The 23,279-nt window shown below is 39.8% G+C and overlaps 3 protein-coding genes across 6 annotated transcripts; 1 reads left to right on the top strand and 2 right to left on the bottom strand.

Moving 5' to 3' along the window:
• Positions 1–1,771: 1,771 nt before the first annotated feature.
• ndufa13 (NADH:ubiquinone oxidoreductase subunit A13) lies at positions 1,772–7,623 on the top strand. The gene is made up of 5 exons (XM_034104490.2): positions 1,772–1,919; positions 4,607–4,685; positions 4,804–4,875; positions 4,987–5,056; positions 7,390–7,623. Exons 1-5 carry the CDS (start codon positions 1,826–1,828, stop codon positions 7,507–7,509), a joined length of 435 nt encoding a protein of 144 aa, XP_033960381.1. The 5' UTR covers positions 1,772–1,825; the 3' UTR covers positions 7,510–7,623.
• A 518-nt stretch (positions 7,624–8,141) lies between these two features.
• Positions 8,142–15,223, bottom strand: cirbpa (cold inducible RNA binding protein a). 4 transcript variants are annotated; one of them, XR_004553813.2, is made up of 8 exons: positions 15,110–15,223; positions 14,389–14,488; positions 13,504–13,610; positions 13,038–13,176; positions 12,792–12,948; positions 12,642–12,694; positions 8,523–8,614; positions 8,142–8,430 (listed from the first exon to the last, which is right to left on the bottom strand). XR_004553813.2 is itself a non-coding variant. In XM_034104487.2 (7 exons), exons 2-7 carry the CDS (start codon positions 14,486–14,488, stop codon positions 11,349–11,351), a joined length of 570 nt encoding a protein of 189 aa, XP_033960378.1. In that variant the 5' UTR covers positions 15,110–15,219; the 3' UTR covers positions 9,619–11,348. The 4 variants fall into 4 exon arrangements, 3 of the variants coding, with proteins under 3 accessions (XP_033960378.1, XP_033960379.1, XP_033960380.1); XM_034104487.2 differs by lacking the exons at positions 8,142–8,430; positions 8,523–8,614 and adding an exon at positions 9,619–11,362 and having other exon boundaries at positions 15,110–15,219; XM_034104488.2 differs by lacking the exons at positions 8,142–8,430; positions 8,523–8,614 and adding an exon at positions 9,619–11,362 and having other exon boundaries at positions 13,050–13,176; positions 15,110–15,219.
• Positions 15,224–16,375: 1,152 nt separating this feature from the next.
• LOC117462370 (midnolin-like) lies at positions 16,376–21,320 on the bottom strand. Its single transcript, XM_034104575.2, has 7 exons — positions 20,846–21,320; positions 20,646–20,733; positions 20,152–20,214; positions 19,153–19,662; positions 18,769–18,874; positions 17,822–18,067; positions 16,376–17,008 (listed from the first exon to the last, which is right to left on the bottom strand). The coding sequence occupies exons 1-7, from the start codon at positions 21,070–21,072 to the stop codon at positions 16,845–16,847; spliced, it is 1,404 nt and encodes a 467-aa protein (XP_033960466.1). The 5' UTR covers positions 21,073–21,320; the 3' UTR covers positions 16,376–16,844.
• Positions 21,321–23,279: the final 1,959 nt, after the last annotated feature.

Here is a 23,279-nt window from a genome sequence, read left to right as displayed (position 1 = left end):
TCCATGTTCTCCATAAAATAAATTATTAGAATACAATACATTTACTTAAGTACAATCATCTCTTATGGACAGAAATAAGACATGCTTCTACTTGAATACCTAGGCCCTAGAGAGACACATATAGTGTGCTTTTGACATAATACACACATACAACGTGTGGTGTTGATGGTAAACTAATGAAGTGTGATTATTTTTTACAGACTGAACCAACAGGATATTAAGTACATAATGTTCTCTTCATGAACAATTTACAACATGACAATGCACCTTACACCATATACAATTTACTAGTATTAAATATAGCAATATATGTATTACAGGGCCATTTTGCTGCCTAATAATTAATTTTGCTTTTGAATAGAAGTAATTTATATATTTCTGTGGAAAACGAACCTGTTAGATAAATGCACGTTTTGTTCAGTCGGATCATATCCACATGTCTACCCTACTTTTATAATTTTCGAATCATAAATCTAATCGATAGAAGATAGATAGCGCCACTGCACCACTCTCACCGCCGTTAGAAAGTAGCAAGCAACTGAAGCAAGTGCAATTATGGAGGGTGGAGATTTGGAGGATTTAATCAAACATAATTGTACTAAACTTCCGCTACAACAGCAACAACAAATACAATCTGATGACAGGCCAATGCCCAAACTGGAGCTGTGTACAGCGAGGAAAAAAGGAGCGAATCGGACGTAAAACGTCTCGTGATTTAGTTTGTGAATGAATGCTTATTAGAGTTTCGGCTGGAGAGTGCGTGCGGACCTGTCGGTTAGATAACAGGCGTGTGTAACTCCTGCATCTGTATGATACACATGTGTGTAAAATGATACCGGTTGCTGTAATCACTCATCTGGTTACGTTATTACATTGACCACCACACCCCCGACCCAAAAGAAAGGACGTATTATTGGCTTCCCCCAATTTTTTTCCCACGCCACGCTACTGGAGGTGGACAATGCTCCTTGCCAAGAGTGTTTAGCATGTTGCGGAGCAATTTGTCTAAACATTTAGCAAAAGTGCACCACATTCAGACGGAGGAATGCACCGGGTTCGACTGTCTTTCTAGTAGCTCTGTATATAGCCCCATCCACGAGTAACGTTTTCACGTCAGGTGGTATGCTAGCAGCAACACACGGAGTTAACTCAATGATACAAACACGGGTTAATGATTAGAGGTAACTGAGTTATTTATTTTGTTAAAGTTTCAGCTATTCTGTTTACAATTCTGTCATCAGATTATTTAATACGATTTGTTAAAACATTGTTGTTTCTTTTGATGTGAAATATTATTTATTTTATTTAAATAAAAAGCAATGTTAATTTTGTTCACAATTTGTTAAGTTAATTTAATAATATATGTATTTTTGAATCAAGTATTCATCTTTATTGTCTTCATTGTTAGTTTCCACATGCCTAAAACAACCTCAAGCTAAATCTAAAAGTTGATGGCTAAATAAGAGCGTTTGAGAAATTGTGCAAGGCATACAGTAATAGTCCGAATAGTCGATTAATCGTTTCATTAATCGATAGATTCATCGATTATCAAATGAGTCGTTTGTTGCAGCCCTATTGTAGTTATCCCATGTATAAATAAAACATGTTATTCAGCAACCCTTGCAATTTGGGATTTTATTTTTGGTTGGTAGACCCCGGTGAGCTGGTCATTTCAAAAGTAGCTCACCAGCCAAAAAAGTGTGGGCACCCCTGTGCTAGAGAATAAAGCGGTGGGGGCGGTAGAGCGCCGCAGAGGCTTGTTCCGGACTGAAGAGGAAGTGCTGCAGTGACGTCACCGGCGTGTTTGGGAGAAGGCCGGAGGAAGATGGCGGGGTCCAAGGTGAAGCAGGACATGCCTCCTGCGGGAGGATATGCTTCGTTTGATTACAAGAGGAATCTGCCTAAACGAGGACTCTCTGGTACTTTCATCTCATACGCATTTATTGAAATATACAGGTCCACACACTCGAGCTGTTAAGTATGCACAGGACAGAGGACATTTGCTACTTACTGAACAGAGGCTAATGCTAACGGGTCAGGTAGACACTTTAGCTTTTATATAGTAAAATGTTTAATGTCAACGTTTTTTTAGTGTCTTAATTTCATGCTTTCTATATGGGGAAACAAACAATACGTATGTTTGACTGCAGCGTACATTATAAAAGTGTGTCGCTGAATAACATTGAAGAGTCATTATTGACAGTGATGATAGCTACTTGCTAACTAGCCAACACGGGCACCCGGCAAGTCCAATTGTATTATAATGTTCTAAAATACACATGAGCTTCTTTTTTTCTTTTTTTTCATGTTGTGAAGTTAATTTCCAAGACTAAGGCAGTTGTGTGAAATTCCTGAGACCTAATATTAAACGCATGATTTGCCTATTCTGGTGTTAGATTTAAATCTGCCCCCGCAAATTCTGTTAAAAATATTAACGATGTTTTCTTTAGTTAGGTTTCGGTTTTGCACTGCACTAGTAGGTCTACTTGCTGTCGTCAGTATGGAAGTCACATCAGAGGTGAAAGAAGTACGCAGATATTGTACTTAAGTAAAAGTAGAAGTACCACAGTGTAGGAATACTCTGTTATAAGTAAAAGTCCTGCAATCAAAATCTTACTCAAGTAAAAGTAGGCCTACTAATTTTGCAGATTAGCCATTTTCCGAATAATATATACTATATGTTTTGATCATAATTATTGATGTATTTATATGATTATCACAGCTATTTAAGGTGGAACACATTTTGTAAGTGTTGATTCCATTTTGTTATCATTAATCCATATCTGCTAAGTAACTTAAGCTTTAAAATGAATGTAGTGGAGTAAAAGTGCACTATTAACCTCTGAATTGTAGTTGGGTAAAAGTACAAAGTAGGACTAATAAAAAAAATAAAATCCTCTCTCTTTTCCTCCGTACCCAAATCTCTAAAAACGGGGGTACAACGGAGCTGATCCAGATTTGCGTCCGATATGACGTAATATCGGAGATTTGGACCCACGGCACTATCAGAAAGTTGCTATCAGAAACAATGCACGACTGTTTTGGACGTAATATGGTCGGTGTTGACATTAGCATCGCTAACACTCAGAGCTAACCTGTACTGGAGAGCATGTGTGTGAAGAAGCAGGAAATAAAAAGGAACTCACCTTGTGGTATAACCGGCAAGAGAGAAAGCCTTTGAGCTCCGTGCTGTTTCAGAAATAATCCTTGATAATCCATGATATGGCGTTTCATCACGGCAGCATTTAGTTTAGACGGTGGCCGTTTCTCAATGTCGAGTATACCTGCTGCAGAGCCACTATTTCAAGTATACTACGTCATCGAGTGGGGCCGAATGCTGGGCATTTAACATTAAACAGTCCTTCGGCGCCACTCGATGACGTAGTATACTTGAAATAGTGGCTCTGCAGCAGGTTTACTCGACATTGAGAAACGGCCAGTGGGTGTTTCTCAATGTCGAGGAAGGCTGCTCTTGAGCCACTATTTCAAGCATACTACGTCATCAAGTGCCGCCGAAGGACTGTTCCAATGTCCAGCATACTTGGAATTCTACCGAGGCCGGCGTTCTTCGTAGCGAGAAATCTCAAATTAAAAATAACATGACATGCACACGGTCTGAAGTAGACATTTGGGAGTGCACACATTTCTAAAGGCAGAATTACATTTGTTAGCGTTACAGATTATTATTTGAGCAGTTATTTTTATCTGGTGAATAGGGGTTTCCGCACTTTGTAATTATCAGCTAGTAGAGTAAAGGCTTATGCTGTTTAATATGAACATGAAAATGTAAGTGTTTGGTTAACTGCTGAATAAAGAGTTCATGCTTGGCTATGAGTCACTGTCATAAGGCTTTTTACATGTAAGGCCTGAAACAAAAAAACTGCGTATCGTCACGCTTTAATAATTGTTACCAACATTTGCAATATGTATTACTTTATTTACAAAGTAGGTATTGGTTAACTGTTATTATATTATTCAATTAACTTGAATTGAATAGGTTATTTTCAACACTTGAAAAACGTTTGCTACTATTCAACTTGAGCAAACAATTATTTGAACACAAACATTTTGCGTCTATATGCGTGTCGAAACCAGCCCATTCAGTTGCTATTATCTACATGATGGTTGTGTAAGCCAAAAGTCAGTTTTGCATGCCATTTATAAGTTTAAAGATAACGTACAATGGATTAATTTATTCCAACTTTGTAATATCATATAATACATTTGGGAAAACAATCATTTAAAACCCAACATCAATTGTTTTTATGAATAAAATCAGGGTTTCCCACACATAGACTTTACTTGGGTGGGCCGCCCAGATATATTAACGGCTGCCAAATTATATTTTGCGACCCATTTAGCTTTAATCTTTTTTTACCCCCCCCCCCTGTTCTCTGTTACCACCAAGTATATTTCAGATTTGTGGGAAACACTGTCAAATTTTGCTTTAAAGGTCACTTATTATGCAAAATCCACTCTTTCACGTCTTTTATACATAAACCTGTGTCCCCTCTGTGTAAAGAGATTCTTTATATTGATGAATATAATGAAAAACAGTATAATAGGGGACCTTTAAACTGTCACTAACCCCTTCTTTCATCAACAGGATATAGCATGTTTGGCATTGGCATAGGCATCATGGTGTTTGGCTATTGGAGGCTTTTTAGCTGGAACAGAGAGAGAAGGTAGGGTAATTCTTGTAATTTTGCTTTTGGTTCAAATGTATGTTACAGTGAAAGAGTGTGTTTGCGTGTAATATTTCACAATCAGTCTGTAACTAGTGGTGACGTGTGTGCATTGCAGGCGCTTGCAGATCGAGGAGATGGAAGCCAGGATAGCTCTGATGCCCCTGATGCAGGCAGAGACCGACCGAAGGTGACACATAAAAGCCTCGCTGACAAATGCGATACGATTTTTTTTTTTTTCAATATGGCGTTGACTCTCCTCAATTACAACAGTTAACATTTTAATTTCCACTCATGCCAGAATCTTGCGGATGCTGAGGGAAAATCTAGAAGAGGAGGCGATTCTCATGAAGGACGTTCCTGGCTGGAAGGTAAAAAAAAAAGCTGCAATCTCTCTTTTTTGGGACTCAACTTTAACATCATATACTAATAATCAATAACCTTTAGTTTTCATATATAGCTGCTACGAGAGTGTATGAGAGCTTCCGGTTTTGGGCATGCTGGCTGCGCATCACTCTCATTCCAGGGTGTCCGCGGGGTCTTAAAAAGTATTAAAAGTTGATAAATCAATTTAGCGAAAATTAAGGCTATTAAAAAGTATTAAACGGCATTTTCCAAGGTATTAAGAAGGTCCACAGCAACGACAACATGAAACACCCTTTAATTTACTGAAACAACATGTCGGGAAACCCCCTCAAGACGGCCCCATGCATAGCGTGCCATAAAATGCTGCTTCTTATTTTAAGTTTTGTTGCCTTGCTCCGCTCTGTGGGGGGGGTGGTATCTGTTGGTGGACTACCTGAGAGATATACAGCAGGAGAACACGCTGTCCACCGCGGAGAATAAACAGAAGGGCGACCATGACAACCATGCTCCGGGGTCTTCTTCGCTGCTTTTGGTGTATTTTGTGGCGGCAGCAGCGCCACTTACAGGCCTGGCATATGTACTCCAGCGTTTCCAGCATTTCCAGCGGTCTAGTGTGAACGGACACGTTAATGAATCGAATGCGTGTGAACGGAAGACTTTTTTGCATTTGCGTTGTACTGTATGAGGCCCCTCGTGGGGCCGGGGTCTAAGCCAAACTATATCCGGTCACAGAGATCTGCTATTTTAAAGTAAGGTTAACACATATCTACCCTAAATATAGTCTATATTAAGAACAAGAAAAGTCTTAACATATATATTGTTTTTTGTAAACATATGACAAATGTGTGAGGGTGATGACGTCAGAGCATCGTCCTATGTGCCGGGCTTTGCCCCGGACAGCCCCAGCCCAATTTAACCCCTGGGTATTTGTGAGGGAGCTCCTATATGGCATTACCCCGCTGAAGCTCACCAAAGTTTAATATATTTCATATTTCAAAGTTTTGTCAATTGTTTTGTTTATTGGTCAAATACTGGTTTCTACTGGTTTCTGAGGAGTTTCACTGGAATGAAAGAGCACAGAGCACAGAAGCAACAAAGCAGCATACTGCATTAAACCTGACCTTCACAGAGAGGTTGAAGTTCATGTGGAGAGGAGGATTCAGGAGTCTGTCTGCACTCTGTTTAGTTGTGCTATCTTACAATCAATATAGTAAATGTGAGGTAAAGTGTGTCGCCAATGTAACCGGTTAGAACTCGAAGTTGCGATGAGGTCTTAAAATGTATGGAAAGGGTCTTAAAAAAGGTCTTAAAAGGTATTAAATTTGACTTCAGGATTCCTGCATATACCCTGCATTCACCAATGGTAATGTTTAGATGGATTTAGGAACTCCCTCTCGATTCTATTGGCTCTAACGGTCCAAAAGAGGTGTCAATCATCAAAATCGACCGATGGGTTCCAGAGATATGGATAATGCACCCAAATGACCCCAGGTGTTTTATTTTTGCTAAACCACTCTAAAAAGGTCAAATGTCACTTGTTTTGCATCAATCTTGATACAGAGTGCTTATTATATGTTTTAGTTTGGATTCCTAAAGCTTTTAGTATACTATCCCATCATTCAAGGGTGGTTTTCACTATAAGTAATGGGTTTATTTTGGACAGAAACTATAATTGACATTATTTTACTATGTGCAATCTGAATTTACTTGAAAAATAAAAACATCTATATTGATTCTGACTTTTCTACATCCAACTCACAGGTATATCATTGCTTTGAGAAAAAAAAGATTATTAATTTACCCCTTTTAGAAGTGAAGATAGTCATTTGTTCTGGGCATGTCATTTTCGAGCCTTAAACCTGAAAAACAGGCTCAGGGCTAAACTGGTTAAGTGCGGATTGTAGTCGATTTCAGTTGTTTTTATTATATTTCTGACATAACGGGGCTTAATTTTTGCTGTATTACCAAAAAGCATTTAGCAGTCAATACATGACAGAATTTCACTTAGTTTACTAGTAAATAACAGGATTCAGCTGATTACTAAACAAAATGGACACCATAAAGTAATGACTTCTTTGGCATCAATATTTCTTTCTTTAATGATCCTTTTTTGCCATGATGTTTAAATGAATACATACTGTATAAAAACAATGTGTACATACCAAAGCTGCCTGACATTTTTGAAATAAACTGTACATAGTCTTTACATCTTTACTGAAACATCCTAGCACCACAACAAACTTTCTATTTATTTAAGAGTTAAGTGCCTTAAGAATCTAATGTATGTTATCATTAAGGCCATTGTATTTATACAAAACGTTTGTTAACATTTCTGCAGGTTGGTGAGACGGTCTATAACACCGACCGCTGGGTCATCCCTCTGACGGAGGAGCTGTTCAACCTCCGGCCCCGTAATGAGCACCTGCAAAAGCGTTTCGGCTTCAAGTGGTACGTGTAAGCACCATCAACGACGTACAGCGTCCTGAGCTCCACCGCCTTCAACATCTTGTTCCTCGCTCAATTCAGATTGTAAATGTTCAATAATAAAGTATCTTTTTTTTCCTGTACCTTATCCTGGTGTACCCTATTTATTTTATCAATTAGGCTTCAATTTCACATTCAGTGAAGTAATGTACATTTCCTGTATCTCTGGCCATTATCCTCACATGCTATAGTACACTGCTATCCCACCATCAAGCAAGTAATGTCCTTTAACATGTACAACTTTCTCTACCCAAGCATGATGAGCATAAGGTATGGAGGACAGCTATTTGGCTACACACCATTGCTTACAAATGATGCCAACTTTTGATCCACCAAACTTGCCTACAGTATCATTTTATTTGTACCTCACGATGCATTCTTTACAACCTCATTTTGAATGATCTCTTGGGTTGCAGCTGTCACGAAACCTGATTTCCCTCTGGGATCAATAAAGTGTTTTGATTACAGCCTAATTGCTCCAAACTTTCATCATCCAACACATTGATTAAATCTGTCAAACACCTAAATCCTCCAACAATGTCAAGTCTGATTTTCAATTTTAATAAATGTTTTGGCAATTATCATGAAATATACCCAAACACAATAAAGTTTGATCCATCAATTTATTATTGAAAGTACAAAACAATAACCAGAACTTGTGTTTTTGATTGAACAAATATGACTGTACGACATTCCTTGAAAGTAACTGCTTCTTGTGTCAGGACAAGCTCTGTCATCTGGTCCATTCGTTCTCTAGGACCTTTCATTAGCTGCCATTACATTTGAAAGTCTTTCAGGCAAACTAGCATCAACCAAGGCCTCCAACTTGGAATCAGCCTGATCTTGGTCGGTTCCTCCCATGTAGCCGCTGCACCATAACTGCGGCACATTTGACCTGAAACAAGGCAGAAACACATTATCAGCCAGGCAAATAATCACTGCACCAACTGTAAAAACATCAGATCACAACGTTTTGCAATAACTCACCCGTTAACGGGAACTGCATCAGTCACGGCCATCTACAGCCTGATATGTCATCTGTGAGGAGATTCACTGAAGCTTCTGCCAGCCAGTTCATTCTAAAGAAAAAGAGTAAAAGGAGTATTAAGCACAGCAATTAACTTTTGACACAATCACAATAAAATGCATGCAACCCTAATAGTCTCTGAAACTCACCACTTATTCAAATACAAGGGTGCAAAGAGAAACTGAACACAGTCTAGACGTCAATTAGGACTGTTGTGGGGCATTACATGAGCAAATGTGAGGACTAGTGCAGTGAACAGAAGTGGACTGAGCACAATACTACCCATGACTTAGAGGCCAAAGCTTTTCTTTTGGTGGACTCAGGAGGTGGACCACTACAATCCATAGGAGCTTCTTAGAAACATTCTCTCAATTAACTTTTCCAATCGGGAAAGAGGCCATGGCATGTTGTGGGCGACATCTGAAGCAAAGGACTAGAAACGTATGACTAACTTGAAGGAATTCATGGAAACAATGAGAACTGAGTTTGAAGGATGTGAGCAAAGCAAAAGGAGATTTTTTTTACCTCACGTGCATTGGCCTACTTTCTCCACATTTGACCTGACCAGAGAGCAGCTTTCATCTCTGATGAGCACTTGTTGGAAGGCGCAACACTCTCCAAGGACTTGTAGGTTTTTGAAGTAGCTGACCTCTTGAACGTAATGAAGCATTAACATGACCAGACCCAGACTGATGATGATTCCCTGCGTTACATGTGCCACTTTAGGAGATTATTCTTCAAACAATCAAGTTGCCTAGTTGATGGTTTCTAGACATTTAAGGATGCACTGGGCCAAAAACCATCTTTACATTTTGAAATCTTGGATCAGGCAGGCAGCTTGTGGACTGGAAGTGGACTTTTAAAAAGATTCAAATTACCATTTCTTTCTTAGAAATGTAGAATAAACTGCCAATTAAAGATTGCCCTCCAAATCAAAATGTGCAATTTCAGTGCTTCAAGCTGTTGACTTCTCACGCAGCATTTACAGTTACATAAGCCTACAGCTATCGGCTAAACTCCCCCATGCAGTAGTTTTGAAAGGCAAAAGAATCAAGGTTATTTTCCACAGTCTGTTTAATAGGCTCCATGAAGCCAAACTGACAAAGAAAGAAAATTGTTGATCATACAAAGAACATAAAGTACAAAACTGTTCCCGGTAGAGATATTACCTTGGGGAAACTAAGTTACATTTTCCAATCATTTAAACAAGATTAGTCCATTTGACAGCACATTTAAAATGCAGATGTTGAGCAGAGCACAGAAGATACCTTGGACAGACTGTAGCATGCTGCAATTTGCAACTTCATGAACAGCCGGGCACTTTGGATGTGTAGTTCACCAGTCTGAAAGGAATTCACCCTTTTGGGAAATTGAACATACAGGCGCCTCAGCTAGATGAAGTTAAATAGTGCAAGGAATTTAGCCAAAATCCCCCAAAAGTCAGTTTAAGAGCAAATGGATCTCCGTTCTCAGTTTAAAAATCTGCCAAGAGGAAGTCAGCCACAGAGACTGAGAGGGGAAATAAGTTAAGAAAAAAAAAAAAGCCCCAACGTATATGTGACCCGCTTTATCGAAATCAGTCGGAAGTCGCAACGGCTCATTTCAAAATAAACGTGGATGAAAAACTATTTTTTCAGGGTTCGGTGTTTTATTTGATTTTAAACAAACAAAGTCTTGGCTTTCAGAATATGAAACTTTTATTTCCAAAATCACACGATAAATACATTCTTTAAGCTTGTAAAAAGACAGCTCTCACTCGCACCCTGCTCTTCCTCAGCGCCGCCCCCCTCCCTCCGGCTGACATTATGAATGTAAGCGTATAGTAATCATAGATAACACGGCAGGGTCCGTTACAGTTTGTTTTCATCTGATTTCAAATAATCAAAGTCTTGGCTTTCAGAATATTAAACTTGTTTCGGCAAATTCAGATGATAAATACAACTTTGAAGCTTCGGCATAATTACAAGCGGAGAACAGAGTAACTTAACGTCACAGCAGGCATAACAACAGCCGGTGTTTCTCGTGAGTGTTTTCCCCTGGAAACAAACACAACACACACAAACGCAAAATTACACAAACACACACACACGTATACACACACACTCGCGAGCATCCCCTCTAAACGAAAATATCTTCCCTCCGTAGTATTTTAATCATTTGCTCCACTAATAACCAATCAGATCGATGGATTCCAGAGAAGAGGAAACTTTAAAGGCCTTTTTCTCAAAATGATGACTCGGTGACAGTCATTATATAATGTGACATATTTTGCTTAATATTTGGAGTACAACAACAATCCTGATATCATTAGAAAGCTAGGAATATCCTCTTTCCAACAGTGTATACAACTCAAAATGTGTCTTCGGGTCAATGCGACTGATTTCGATGGAGCAGGTCACATATATTTCAATATAAAATACTAAAAGGAACACTTTACGTGCTGGACAAAAAGTCTATAGCGATGGTTGTGGCTGTTAAGCGAAATCTGTGTTCGGTCCTCTCATAGGGACTTTACAGAATTAAAAGATTACACAGATGCCTTTTAGTTAACAAAAGGACCTTTGAAGAAAAATATGTCAAATTAAACAAGGTAAGAGTTTTTAACTGTAATTTGTAACATGGTTCATTAAGGAATGACCAAAACTCAAGGCTACAATATTTTTAAGATGCTTGAGCTACCACAACAGAACTACAAAACTAAGGTCAGCAATAACACATGGACATTTTTCTTGAGGAGCGCATCTTTGACATACAGCCAGCCAAGTGATGATCTTGAATCAGGATGTTTACTCGTTTGCAGCTGAGGATAAGAAGTGGGCACACAGGTAAAGACACGGAAAGTTCCAACACTGGAGTTTCACAAAAACCCCCTCAACCCTCCCTCAGTTTTTTTTATATTGGGGGCTCCAGACGATGGGATACGAGCAATATCAAAATATGGACGTTTTCTGTGTTTCAAATTGATGGCCAGCCTCTTTAGAGTAGGACTGTGGGAGGGGGGCTAGCGAAATTTGGCAACTGCATAAAGAGGCATCAAGTTGGGCTCGGTACAAAACTGAGGGACATACATCATACATGTCTTCATATGTTGGGGCTGTGAAGTTTTTACATTAAATGTTTGATGCGGCCTAGTGTTGTATAAATCAGCCTACCAAAACAGGTTACCTTAGGTGTAGTGTAATCAATATTGTATGTAGGATCAATCGACCGGCGATCGATATCGGCCGATATTCACTCTCTGCCGATCGATATCGGCCGATATTCACTCTCTGCCGATCGATATCGGCCGATATTCACTCTCTGCCGATCGATCGGTGCTCTCTAAAAATGCCGATCGTGAGAGCCGATCACATGACGTAAAATACATGACACTTTTCTCTGTGCGCGGCAAAACAAGCTCGCCAAAATGGCTTCACCAGTCTGGCAGTATTTTAAGGTGTCCGAAAATTACAATAAAATAGCGGTATGCAACGTGTGTGAAGCAGAAATCCTGCAGCTCCACCCGCTGTGACGGACCGGTGAGCGGAGCAAAAGACACACTAAGAGTTAGACCTAACACACTTAGCTATTTTATCTACCTCTAGAACTAGCTAAACTAGTTATAAATATATTTATTCTTCACTGTCGGGTCACTCATTACTGGATCAGTGAGCTGCATGAGGCTGTCAGGAGAGAGAGAGAGAGGGGGGGGGGGGGGAGGAAAAGAGAGCGCTTCCGCTCATTTCTCCCGTGTTATTATTCAAAGTTAATGTAAACTTGAATAATGTACTTCATTTGAATGTAATAATAATGTTGGTTGTTGTTTGTGGAAGCGCCAGTGAATGAGCCCCATTAACTGAGTTTTAAACATCACTTTAAATGGAAGATCCCCATAGCCCCCACCCACTCAATTGGAATATACTGATTCCAGCGATTGGCCCCACAATTGGCGATCGGAGCATCCCTAATTATATGTTTATACTAATTAATAAAAAAATAAATAGTTATGTGTTAATGTTATAATGCCATTTAAAAAAAAACTTTAAACAGCCCCAACATAAGTGTACATAAACAGACACCGTCATATCAAAGAAGCTTACCATAGCTGTCGTATCCATCGCGGTAGGAGCGTTCACCGTATGACCCCTGACCCCTGAAAATAAATTAAATGATTTAATATAAAATCACATTAACTATGGTTCAAGCTAATTGGTCTTGTCTCAACTGGTTTAAAGTCAACTTTTTCTTACCTATTGTCTCTGTAGCTTGAGTATCCGCCACCGCTGCTCCTGCTGTACTGGCCGCCACCGCCACCACCACCTCCTCTTCCAAATCGCCCCTCTCCACTAAAGCTTCTTTCGTTGTAGCTCCTGTCACCATAGCCCCTGTCTCCATTGTATCCACCTCCTGAAACACAAGGTTATGATTGACCAACAGGGCAGAAGCATGAACAGTTAACAGAACATGCTAAAGACAAGCAGACAACTAGTGTCCACCTCTGGAGTAACCTCGTCCACCTCTCCCACGCCCGCTGAATCCACCTCGCTGTCCTCTCTGGCCAGAATTGTAACCTCCTCCTCTGGTGCGGCCACCCTTTCCGGCTTCATCCACGCGAATACACCGTCCATCCAGAGTCTGCAATACATGGCAATCGTGTTTTTAAAGAAATGACAATTTACAAATGTGGCAATCATTAAGAAAACTGTTAATATTAAGAAACCAACATGTGTGGAGAGTAAAAACTATTAAAATGACAAGTGATTAATACTTTCTCCAATTTTTTATGTATTTATTATAATTACTTATAGTCTTTGTTTCCACCTGGATGTGTATTTTTCCAAAAAAGTAATTTGTGTAATTTCTATCTTTAAAATGTTATGCATGCCTCCTACTGTGGGAGAATAAAGTTATTCTGATTGCAAACACGTTGATAGCAGGGGTATTTTGTGAAATTATGTTTACCTTGCCGTTCATGCCGTCAAGTGCATCTTTAGAATCTTCTGAATTATCGTATTTCACGAAGCCGAAACCGCGAGACTTCCCCGTTTCTTTGTCTCTGATCACATCCACTAATGGGAAAGAGGAACGGGGGGAAATTAATATTTAAAACAACATTTTCTAGAATTGAAATAAAATAAAAAGATTACATATATTTATAATTTAAAAAGATAAATATATGTATAACTGTAAAAGTATGTATAACTGTAACAGTAAATAGCAGGGGCGGTTCTAGGGGGGGGCAGTGCCCCCCTAACACTGACCTCTGACCCCCCTAAAAATGAAAAATGTATGATTTATTACACGATTTATTGAATGACGGAATAGGCGGAACTAACGTTATTCGTCATTCTAGTCGGACCCATTAGAGCGGTGCACTCAGGATCCATTAGAGTGGTGCACTCACTTTCACTGTCCGGCTGAAGCGCGCGAAAAACAAACACTTTTCATCTCGGATCATCAGAGGCTGTTGCATCCAAGAAAGACTGATTGAAATATACATTTCGAGAGACTACCACGATAATTGAAGGTGAGTTAAACTATATCTGTGTAATTGTAGATGTAAAGTAGAGATGTAACTGTTCATTGCCTTTATTTTTATATAAATATCATATGGTGTTAGTGCAAAAATTGTACTATAACTTAAGCTGAAGCTAAAATAAATAAGTGTACTGAAACAAATACCAATAACTGTATTGCATTGTTTTCTTATACGCAATTACTTCATACTGTCTAGTTCTCTTTTTCGTCCTGCATTTATTGTGCCCCCCTCAGAAAATAACTGGCCCCCCAGTGCCCCCCCCCGGTCAAATTGGTCTAGAACCGCCACTGGTAAATAGCCTACTATACCTTTTTCGATGGTTCCATATTTTTCGAAAGCTGCGGCCAGAGAGTCCTCGTTGGTCTCGAAGCTCAGTCCTCCGATGAACAATTTACCTTCGTCCGACATCTTTAAAAAATAAATAAAAACGTTAATATTTACACATTACTGTTAAAAACTTATTTCCAACATTGGCAAATATTGTCTGGTAAGGCAAAACGAAAGTAGGTAATCGGCAAACCCTAACCACAAAACGATATTCTTGGTGTCAAACAATACAATAAATACCAATTAACCGTACACACGCTAATCATGACATTTTTTTGTGCATTTTCTCAAATGTAACGCACGGCCACCATTTATAGCTGTATTCTCAGCTAGGCCGCAGGCGCCTGAGCGTGTTGGCCCTTATGTGATAGGATTAGGTAGCCAGCACTTTCACTCTCGGCGCCATTTTGTATCGCGGAGCTGAAGCCCCACTTCTGTCAACTGACAGCTCGGAATGCGGTGACAGGCCACAATATCTTACATAACTTCAAAATCAAAACATTAGTCCTAATACCGATGTTCACCTGTATTCCAACCTAAATCAACTCGATACAATACATTTTAAACTGTTTGACAAGCTTGTGCTGGGAATGCATTCGATTTAATAGAGTATCAAAAGTAAGTTATGCCTAGTGAATGCAACATTTGCGAAGTAAATTCATCGTGAATACATGTCATTAATTGTATTGAAATAGCAATTACCCTTTCAGTAGCAGGGACAAGTGAATGCTGAACGGGCTGCAGGTCGAATGAGGGAGGAGGAGGGAGCTCAGCTGTGCTGAGCGCTGAGTCTTCTTCTGCGGCACCATGAGACCTACAGGGTCCATACCGCCCCCTACCTACCGGTGGGGACATCCAGGCCAATCCAAATAACCATTGACTGTATATTTATATAACAGGAGTCAGCTATCTAAACAAAAGTTAGTATAAGATTAGTAGAGTAGAAGAATAACATATAAAAGAAAGAGGCAAGCACATGTTAATCAAATAAACGATAATTGAACAAAATAATTAGCAGCGTTAGAAAACGTAAGTTAACATATTAAAGTAATAAGGTAGGAAGTGGCAACATTAATAGTGTGTGAAATATTGAGCTGGTATTTTTATTTTATCAGTATAGTTGCTTCCTCTCAGCAGCAGTCAGAAGATCCAATAGGTTATACATATATGTATTAGTTATATTTAGTCATACATTTTACTTGTGGTAAAAACATATTTCAATATATAAAGATCTACATTTTTGAATGGTTTGGTGTTTTGTTTGTATGAACCTGAGTATGTGTGATAAAGCAAACACGATATAACACGTTCATAGTGAGCTGTTTGATGTTGGAAGGCAGATTTTAGTAACTTATTCCATGTTTTTTTCAAATATATTGTTCATTCTCTGATTTTTGTGAAGTAATATGATCTTATGTTATTTAATCAGTCGATAGTATGTGCACCCATGTCAACATTAAAGCAGTCACTGTTCACTAAAACTACTTGTTTGAGTGTGTGTACACAAGGAGTTTGACACAGCTTTTAAGATAGTTGCTCTCAGTGTACTTCAACAAAGCAGTTTAAGGAAAGATAAAACACTGACCCCCTGCAGTGGAGTCGTTGATGTCGGAAGAGAAGAACCGTTCACATACCTGAATGCAGGTGGGGGGTTCATTCTGAATCGGAAAGGAGTGTGGCGTAACTGTCCTTATCAAACCTGCTGTGATTTACATTCAGGTCTACAGCCAGATGATTCTTCCCCTTTGTGTGTGGGGGGGATTTGGTCATGACCTCCAGAGTCGCTCTTTGGTCTAGTTCTCTTTTTTATTCTGATTTCATTTGTGTTTTGGGGGTGTTGGCCCAATAGGATCACCCATGTCTGCAGGCCTCACACACAACCAACCCTGTTTCACATCAGCAATCGCAGTCATGTGTGCAGAACATTTTAGTCAGCACACATCCTCAAAAGTGGGCTTGACAAAGACAACTCTTTGTTTTGAAGGTTTTTCTTTATTCTTCTTTTCCCTTCTTTGTGTTTACACTTAATATATTGCATAAGTAAAACATTTAAGAGGAACATCCTCAGCACAGAACCAAACATAGAGTGGACATGGACATTTAAGGCATTGAAATAAACAAACAAACACATAGTACGCTTTGTACAAACACCAAAATGTATATCATGAAAATGTACATTCTTGACAATGAGAGCGATGTCAGTGGAGGACAGACTCGGATGAATACTCGGCACAGGGACAGCACAGGAGTCATGCTCCACAGACATTTTGGAAATACATTCTTTAGAACTGCTCAGAGTGTAAAAATAGTGACAACGTTCAGTCTCTTAAACAAGTCCACAAGTTCAGAGGTCAGCTTTGGTCTACAGATTGGCTTCTTTTGACACCAGAAAGCTGCCACAGCGATCACAGTGAGAGGATATCTTCCCTGCAGGAGACTAGGGACGATGGCGATGGTGCTGGTATGGGTGAGACGTCTGCGAGTTCCTGCGAGTCCGCCTGCGAAGACGCCTCTGAAGCATCAAGTGCTGCAGGCGCTCCAGCTTACAGTGCAATGTTTGATTCTCGTGTGTGGACGAGCATGAGGGGGGACTCTCCCCACCTGCAATAGGGGGGAATAACAATTTGTTAGACATGCTGCACAATGAGAACGTTATTGGTTGGTATGTTCTGGTGTAAATAATTACATCTATGTATATGCAGGAGATGTGAGTTTGAGTTGTAGAAGAGTAAAGACGAGAGTGCTTTATACACTGACTCCCAGTGGAAATTAATTATAAAGCCTGCATGGCTGAACTATGAGACAATGGGCCCCAGGGGGCAGATGATGGGACAGACAGGCAAAGGCCCATCTCTCTTACAAAAGCAATAGAAGCAGGATTAATAATGGTTCTTCTTTGTGTGTCTCTTTAGGTCATTTTTGTATCCCCAGGTACATGTGCCTCTTATCTCGATCATTTTGTACCTTTTTTGGTCATATTGTGTCTCTTGGTAGTAATTTTGTGTCTCTTTGTAGTTGTTCTGCATTTATTTATAGTCATGTTGTGTCTCTTTTGGTCTTTTATGCCCCTTAGTGGACAATTTAGTTGATTGTATTGTGTGCCTTTGTGGTTGAACTGCCCTCTTATTGTGCTAATCTGAGGGTTGTTTTGCAATTTTTGTAGTTGCTTTATGTCTTTTTTAATCTGTCTTTGTAATGCTTTTACATATATTCCTGGTCGGTATATCTTCAGGTAATATATTTTAGTACAACGGAGAATAAATAAAAAAATAAAGCAAAGTAATGGAAATATGTGGCAGAGATAAAGGGAGTAACATCAAGTAGCAGGCATAGATGGATAAAAAGGGGATGTATTTATGAATGCAGCCTCCAGCAAATCATGCAGTATTCAAGTGTATAATATCATGTGATCACCTTGGGTTTTACTGTGCTCTGCCCTCTGGGTGACCAGTGTTTTGCTTTTTGCTTTGCTTGGCTGCTCTGCTGTGAGCAGTGGGCCGGAAGGAGGGTTCATATTAGGACAACGGAGATGAGGAGGGGCAGGTTGAGCCCCCTGGTGGAGAAAGGCCGCTCTGAGGAGGTCTTGGAGGATCTGGAGAATGATGCCAAAGCCTCGTCGAGAATGGCTGATGCCGGTCTGACTGCAAGGGGCCAGAGAGCCTGATGGGATACCAAGTGAGAATAAGAAAACTGCACACATTGGATCTGCATCAATAACAATAGTGGATTAAGATAAAGCAATATAATACTCAAATAATTGGTATAGTAATGTTTATCTGTTTACTCTTCCAGCTGCTCAAATGTAATAACTAGCTGTTCATCTTTTCCATAAAATAGAAGATATTTTAAATAGCTGGTCAAATGAAGTAAGCAATCTGAACACTTCTTCTTGGGCTATTATAATCATTTTACTATTTCATAAGCAAAGTTATTAATCAGCTCATCAATAATGCAGATACCTCAATTAAAGAATATAATTGTTAGTTGAACACCCAGAAAACACAATTGAGCTAATACATTTCTGCCCTCCTTGAAATTAATTGTGTTTTTATATCGAAGGACAGTTCTGTACCTTGCAGAATACAAGATTATATATTTGACTTATAGTAATAATGTAGGATAGAAAATAACACTATCATTGTACAGTTTATATAACTAAAGAGTATTCCCTATCTTTAGTCTCATGGTTAATGTATACAATTAAGTAAATTTATTGTCTATGTTTAGTTATTGTATATAATTGGGATTTCAATTATAGGCCTATCAGCACTTCTGTGGGGATTTATACGATATTATTCTCTGTCCATCTCGATTAAAATAATGGAAAATGATTGCGCTGTTATGTTAACTCACTCACTTACCAGAAAAAGTCCCGGAGAAGACACCTGGAGAGTGGCTCACAAGACTTTCTATGACAGCTCCTGGTTGCTTACACAGCTCTGACGTGGATGAGGCATGAACATTACTCTGTAAAACAGAAAGAACACATGTTTTTTACCATCCATTACTAGGGGTAAAAACTATAACTGTTAAAAAGACCATATTTGGAACAGCTTGTTATGGCATAGTGGTGAAACTATGACTAAGCATTGTAATAAGGGCAGGGCAAAACTTGATTATGATAATTTCTCTTCCTACGATTTAATTATATTGCATTGAAATCAGGTATCGACATATGGTAATACACAATCACATGATTTAAAGATAATGACAAGCACATAATGCAGTAGACTTATAGAGCTAACCTCTGTGAAGGTGGAGGCTGGCGCTGGGCTGTGGGGTCCAGGGATGGAGCCGGTTGGAGCAGGATGACAGACCGGTGTGGCTGTTGGTGCTGGACAGCTGGGATGTGGACTACCAGAAGGCAAAGAAGGGGTTGAAAGAACAGAAGGAGATGTGTGTGTTGAGTGGGGAGTAAAGACCTCATGTGGAAGAGCTGTGGTGAGGGAGTGGGAGGGGGGAGCTGCTGAGTTAAAGGACGTTTTGTGTCTTTGAGAGCTCAGTTGGATCGAGGACGTGGAGACAGAAGACTTTGATGTTTGGGAAACAGGTGAGGTGGATCCTGGGGTATTGGTGTAGGGGTTAGGGGGGCTCGTCATGGTGGCAGCAGGCAGGTCAGTTTGAAGCTCACTGCTTCCCCCAGCTCTCAGATCGGCCACGTTCTGTGCAGTAAGCTGGAGCTGCACATACATCGTTTGGGCTCCGACTCCCAGGTTGATGGTCAGAGGCGAGCGCCCAGACAGGAAGTCACTGATCTGCAGGATAGAAAAAGTTACTTCAGAGATAAATGGACAATCTTTAAGGTTTTGCTGGCACTCATGTATACTGTGGCAACAGCAAGGAAACGACTTTGTCAGAAACAAAACAGAAGAGCAGCATGGTGTATCTGTTAACAGCACAGCCTCCTGAACTCACTTTGTTTTTATGAACATTTCAGTCTACATGGATATATTGAATTACATGTCTTCAAATGTTTGTGTGTGGGGAGGATTCTGTATGACTGTCAGTAATCAGGTGTGAAATGCCTTTGTTAAGGATGTTTGCATGTGTATGCATGTCTTCCTCGAAACATTAAAACAAGAATGTGTATGCTTTTCTTTTCCCCTGACAGCTCAATCATACAGCTGTTCAATTAACACCATGCAGCTTCACTTCCTCAGAATGAGTTCTTTGAAGGAAACGCCTCATTCATGCATTCAACAAGTGTTAACAACAGAATGGCATTGAAAATACGTTTATCTTACCTTGATTTCTGGTAAACTTTCCAAGACGTCCATTATGGTTCTCTCAGCTCTGGCAGTGGAGCACTGCAGTACAAAAATATCAACATGACATCACTAAATGAAGTGTGATTAAATGTGTTCATGAAGTAAGTGCAGTGTGTTTCTCCATAGTGTAAGAAGCAGTGATTTAATGTTGCAGTTTGTGAATTTGTGAATTTTTTATATAGCCTTTTTCTTTAGATAATAAAAGTAGCTTGTGAAAGGGATCAATCAAGTCTTATCTTAATACATAATGTATCTGTCAATTATATTGTTAATCTTAATTTGCAAAGTAACTTAATATGTAGAGGAGACAACAGGAACATTTACCAATCCTGAGTTGTAATGAAGTAGAAATGCAAAGTAACAGAAAATAAATATAGCTGTAAAGTACCTTAATATTTTACTTGAGTACCATACTCTATAATGTGTATTTAGTTGTCCTCCACTGGTGAGATGTACACCGGCCTACTTACCGCTGAACCAGCCTCAATGGCAGGGACCAGGGTCAGTTTGCTTCCATCTGCTACACCCAGGTCCACCAGTTTGCCTGCAGTCAGCTGCCTGCCATATACACATTAAACAGTCAGCATGCAATATACAATCAGCATACACAATATACCAAAGAGAACTGACGGAGAAACATGTCTTTTATTCAACATGAGAAATTACTCACCTGTCTCTAAACAGAAGGACGATTCTGTTAGTCTCCAGTCTAAGTTTATGGGAGATGTGAGTCCTCAGTCCCTCCACAGTCTCTCCCAGGGGCACAGTGAGCTCCACCGGGCTGCCGGTGGTCGAGGTGATGCACAAACGCATGGTGGGCTGACCGGTGGAGACCCCAGTCCCGCAGCCTGCGGACCCACCCGGGGTGAAGCTACAGATGCCCCGCTGCTGCTCCATAAAGCTTTTTTTATTTGAAAGGTCCAAATGTAAAACCAGACTGCTCGCTTGAATTGAGCAAGATGCAACAGTTTTGCTCTTTTAACTCGTTGTCCTCATGCCTTGGTGGACCGCGTGAAAAGGATATTTAAAAAATCACATAACAGAGCGGTTTAACCAGATTGAAACTGTTTCCCTTCCTAGCTCTGACAGACGCAGCACTACTTCTCCACCGAGCGTAAACCACCACAACCCTTGTCACTACAAGCTCCGCCCATTCGACCACACAGCCAATCAGCAAGAACCTCGAGACCCGTCTAACTGTATCATCCAATCAACATCCTCACTTGCCATTCATAAATGATGCAATCTGCAGAGCAGATACAACATTTTGTACAGAATGTCTTCATGTCAAAATATTTACCTTCTTTTTTACCAGCAAAACAAACACTCTATTGTGGTATTTTGAATAGGTTTTCTCCATTTACGCTCTTTTAATCCTTTCATGTTATTGCAAACTAACTCATGTATCTGTGCAGCCTATACACACTTTACCTAATTTGTATTACCCAAGAAGACAAAACACATTTTTTGGGTGATATTGAAATTATTGAGTTGAATTACAAACTTGACAACTATAACTCGACACCTATAATCACTATCAATTGTAATGATTAAAATGTTTTTTGCACATTTCTGGGACATTTTAGTAGCTGAACATGTTGACAACAATATATTGTAGTATATACTAATTAAGATCAGCTAAGCAAATAGATGTCCAAATAACACATCATCTATAATTTATATTGTAAAATATGTTTATATTTCAATCAGGTTAAGAGGAAATTCAGTGGGCTATATGTCAAGAACATTCTAAATCATTCCTAATTTTTCTTTTACAAGCTCACATGATGCTGAAGCCTGCTTCAGCATGAACTGTGCTGAAAGCATGGAAACACCCTGACCAGTTCATCACGAGCACATCTCTGGATGCGGTATAATCTCACTGTTCAGCCTGTGGGAGGAGACACTCGCAGACAGCATCCACCCTTTGTTCTCTGCAGTCTTCCTCATCCTCGGCTGCTTAGTATTCGTGTCCCACCTCTGGATCTCGGGGTTGCACCTGTCACATGACTCTCAGTGGAGAGAAGACAAGCCAGGAGTAAAGTGACGCAGGAAGCTGGGATAGGCCAAAGAAATGCAGCTAATATGTGTCTCCTCACAGTGGCTAAAAATAGCTACACCCACAACACCCCCGCTTTATCCAGCCTGCGTCACTCCTCTCCCATACCACCTACCTACCTCCCTTCCTCACACCCACACTCATTTCTCTGCAGACATGTTTGCCTCATGGCGTCTTTTCTGTCTGAAAACCTGTACAGTGACAAAAACTGCAAAGCAAATATCAACATTCTCTTTTACACTTCTGTTGTGTTTTGCATAGCTGAGTATTTCCATTTCTATCTCTTGCTTTTTCTGATGTTTATATATATAGTCTATGCTCTAGAAAAAGGGGAGCCATGCACATTAATAAAATCAAACAACAATTGAAGCCTAATCTGAAGCCCACACACTATTGTTTTCCAGTCTTTCTCTGCACCTTCTCAGAGACTTGATGAACACAGTAAGATTTTAATGAAGATCTTGTTCTTCTCCCTCCCTAATTAGCCTCCCCCGCCCTCATTCCTCTCCAGCATTTAGATGTCATCGTGCCACTCCAACATTTCTCCGAGACTAACGAGAAGGGAGAGGTTTCTGCTTTACATTCTTCGGGCCTCGCTGAGAACAATTCCACAGGATGTCCTGCTCTCCAGAGCATGCACAGACGCAGCTCTGACGTCAACTCACAATCTCACACACACGCACATGCACACGCACACAAACATCATTCCTCTTGCCCCTGCACAGCCTCTCCTGGCATCATTTCCCAGATGTTCCAGTCCTCCGGTATGTTGCACCTTTATACAGTCTTTGGAATTTCAGAGACAAAAACATTTGTACGTCAAGAATCTGTCCTGAGTATTTCAATATGAATTGCATTGATAGACTGAGAACATTGTCTGTTGCATTAATAAAAATAGGTGGAGAAAAATGTCTCTTCACTGAACTTCATTACATTTCTTTAGATCCTTAATTGGGATGGAAAAAGCTTCAAATTAATTCCTGGTCATTGTCTTAGCTCTTTACAGCAAACCACCAAATGCTTTTATATATTTATAAAATGCTTA

This window comes from Pseudochaenichthys georgianus, chromosome 17 (assembly GCF_902827115.2).
Source record: "Pseudochaenichthys georgianus chromosome 17, fPseGeo1.2, whole genome shotgun sequence".
Lineage (NCBI taxonomy): Eukaryota > Metazoa > Chordata > Actinopteri > Perciformes > Channichthyidae > Pseudochaenichthys > Pseudochaenichthys georgianus.
The sequence above is the reverse complement of the archived record's forward strand: the minus strand, read 5'-3'. Positions and strand labels throughout refer to the sequence as shown.

What these genes read in the sequence shown, in the direction of transcription:
- ndufa13 (XM_034104490.2), top strand. Translation starts at nt 1,826, where the DNA reads ATGGCGGGGTCCAAGGTGAAGCAGGACATGCCTCCTGCGGGAGGATAT. An exon ending in GCCTAAACGAGGACTCTCTG is followed by an intron (nt 1,920 to 4,606) that starts GTACTTTCATCT and finishes TTTCATCAACAG; the next exon opens with GATATAGCATGTTTGGCATT. An exon ending in CAGGCAGAGACCGACCGAAG is followed by an intron (nt 4,876 to 4,986) that starts GTGACACATAAA and finishes CACTCATGCCAG; the next exon opens with AATCTTGCGGATGCTGAGGG.
- cirbpa (XM_034104487.2), bottom strand. Translation starts at nt 14,488, where the DNA reads ATGTCGGACGAAGGTAAATTGTTCATCGGAGGACTGAGCTTCGAGACC. An exon ending in ATATGGAACCATCGAAAAAG is followed by an intron (nt 13,611 to 14,388) that starts GTATAGTAGGCT and finishes CTTTCCCATTAG; the next exon opens with TGGATGTGATCAGAGACAAA. An exon ending in TGGACGAGGTTACTCCAGAG is followed by an intron (nt 12,949 to 13,037) that starts GTGGACACTAGT and finishes CTTGTGTTTCAG; the next exon opens with GAGGTGGATACAATGGAGAC.
- LOC117462370 (XM_034104575.2), bottom strand. Translation starts at nt 21,072, where the DNA reads ATGGAGCAGCAGCGGGGCATCTGTAGCTTCACCCCGGGTGGGTCCGCA. An exon ending in CCATTGAGGCTGGTTCAGCG is followed by an intron (nt 20,215 to 20,645) that starts GTAAGTAGGCCG and finishes TTTGTACTGCAG; the next exon opens with TGCTCCACTGCCAGAGCTGA. An exon ending in AAAGTTTACCAGAAATCAAG is followed by an intron (nt 19,663 to 20,151) that starts GTAAGATAAACG and finishes TCTATCCTGCAG; the next exon opens with ATCAGTGACTTCCTGTCTGG.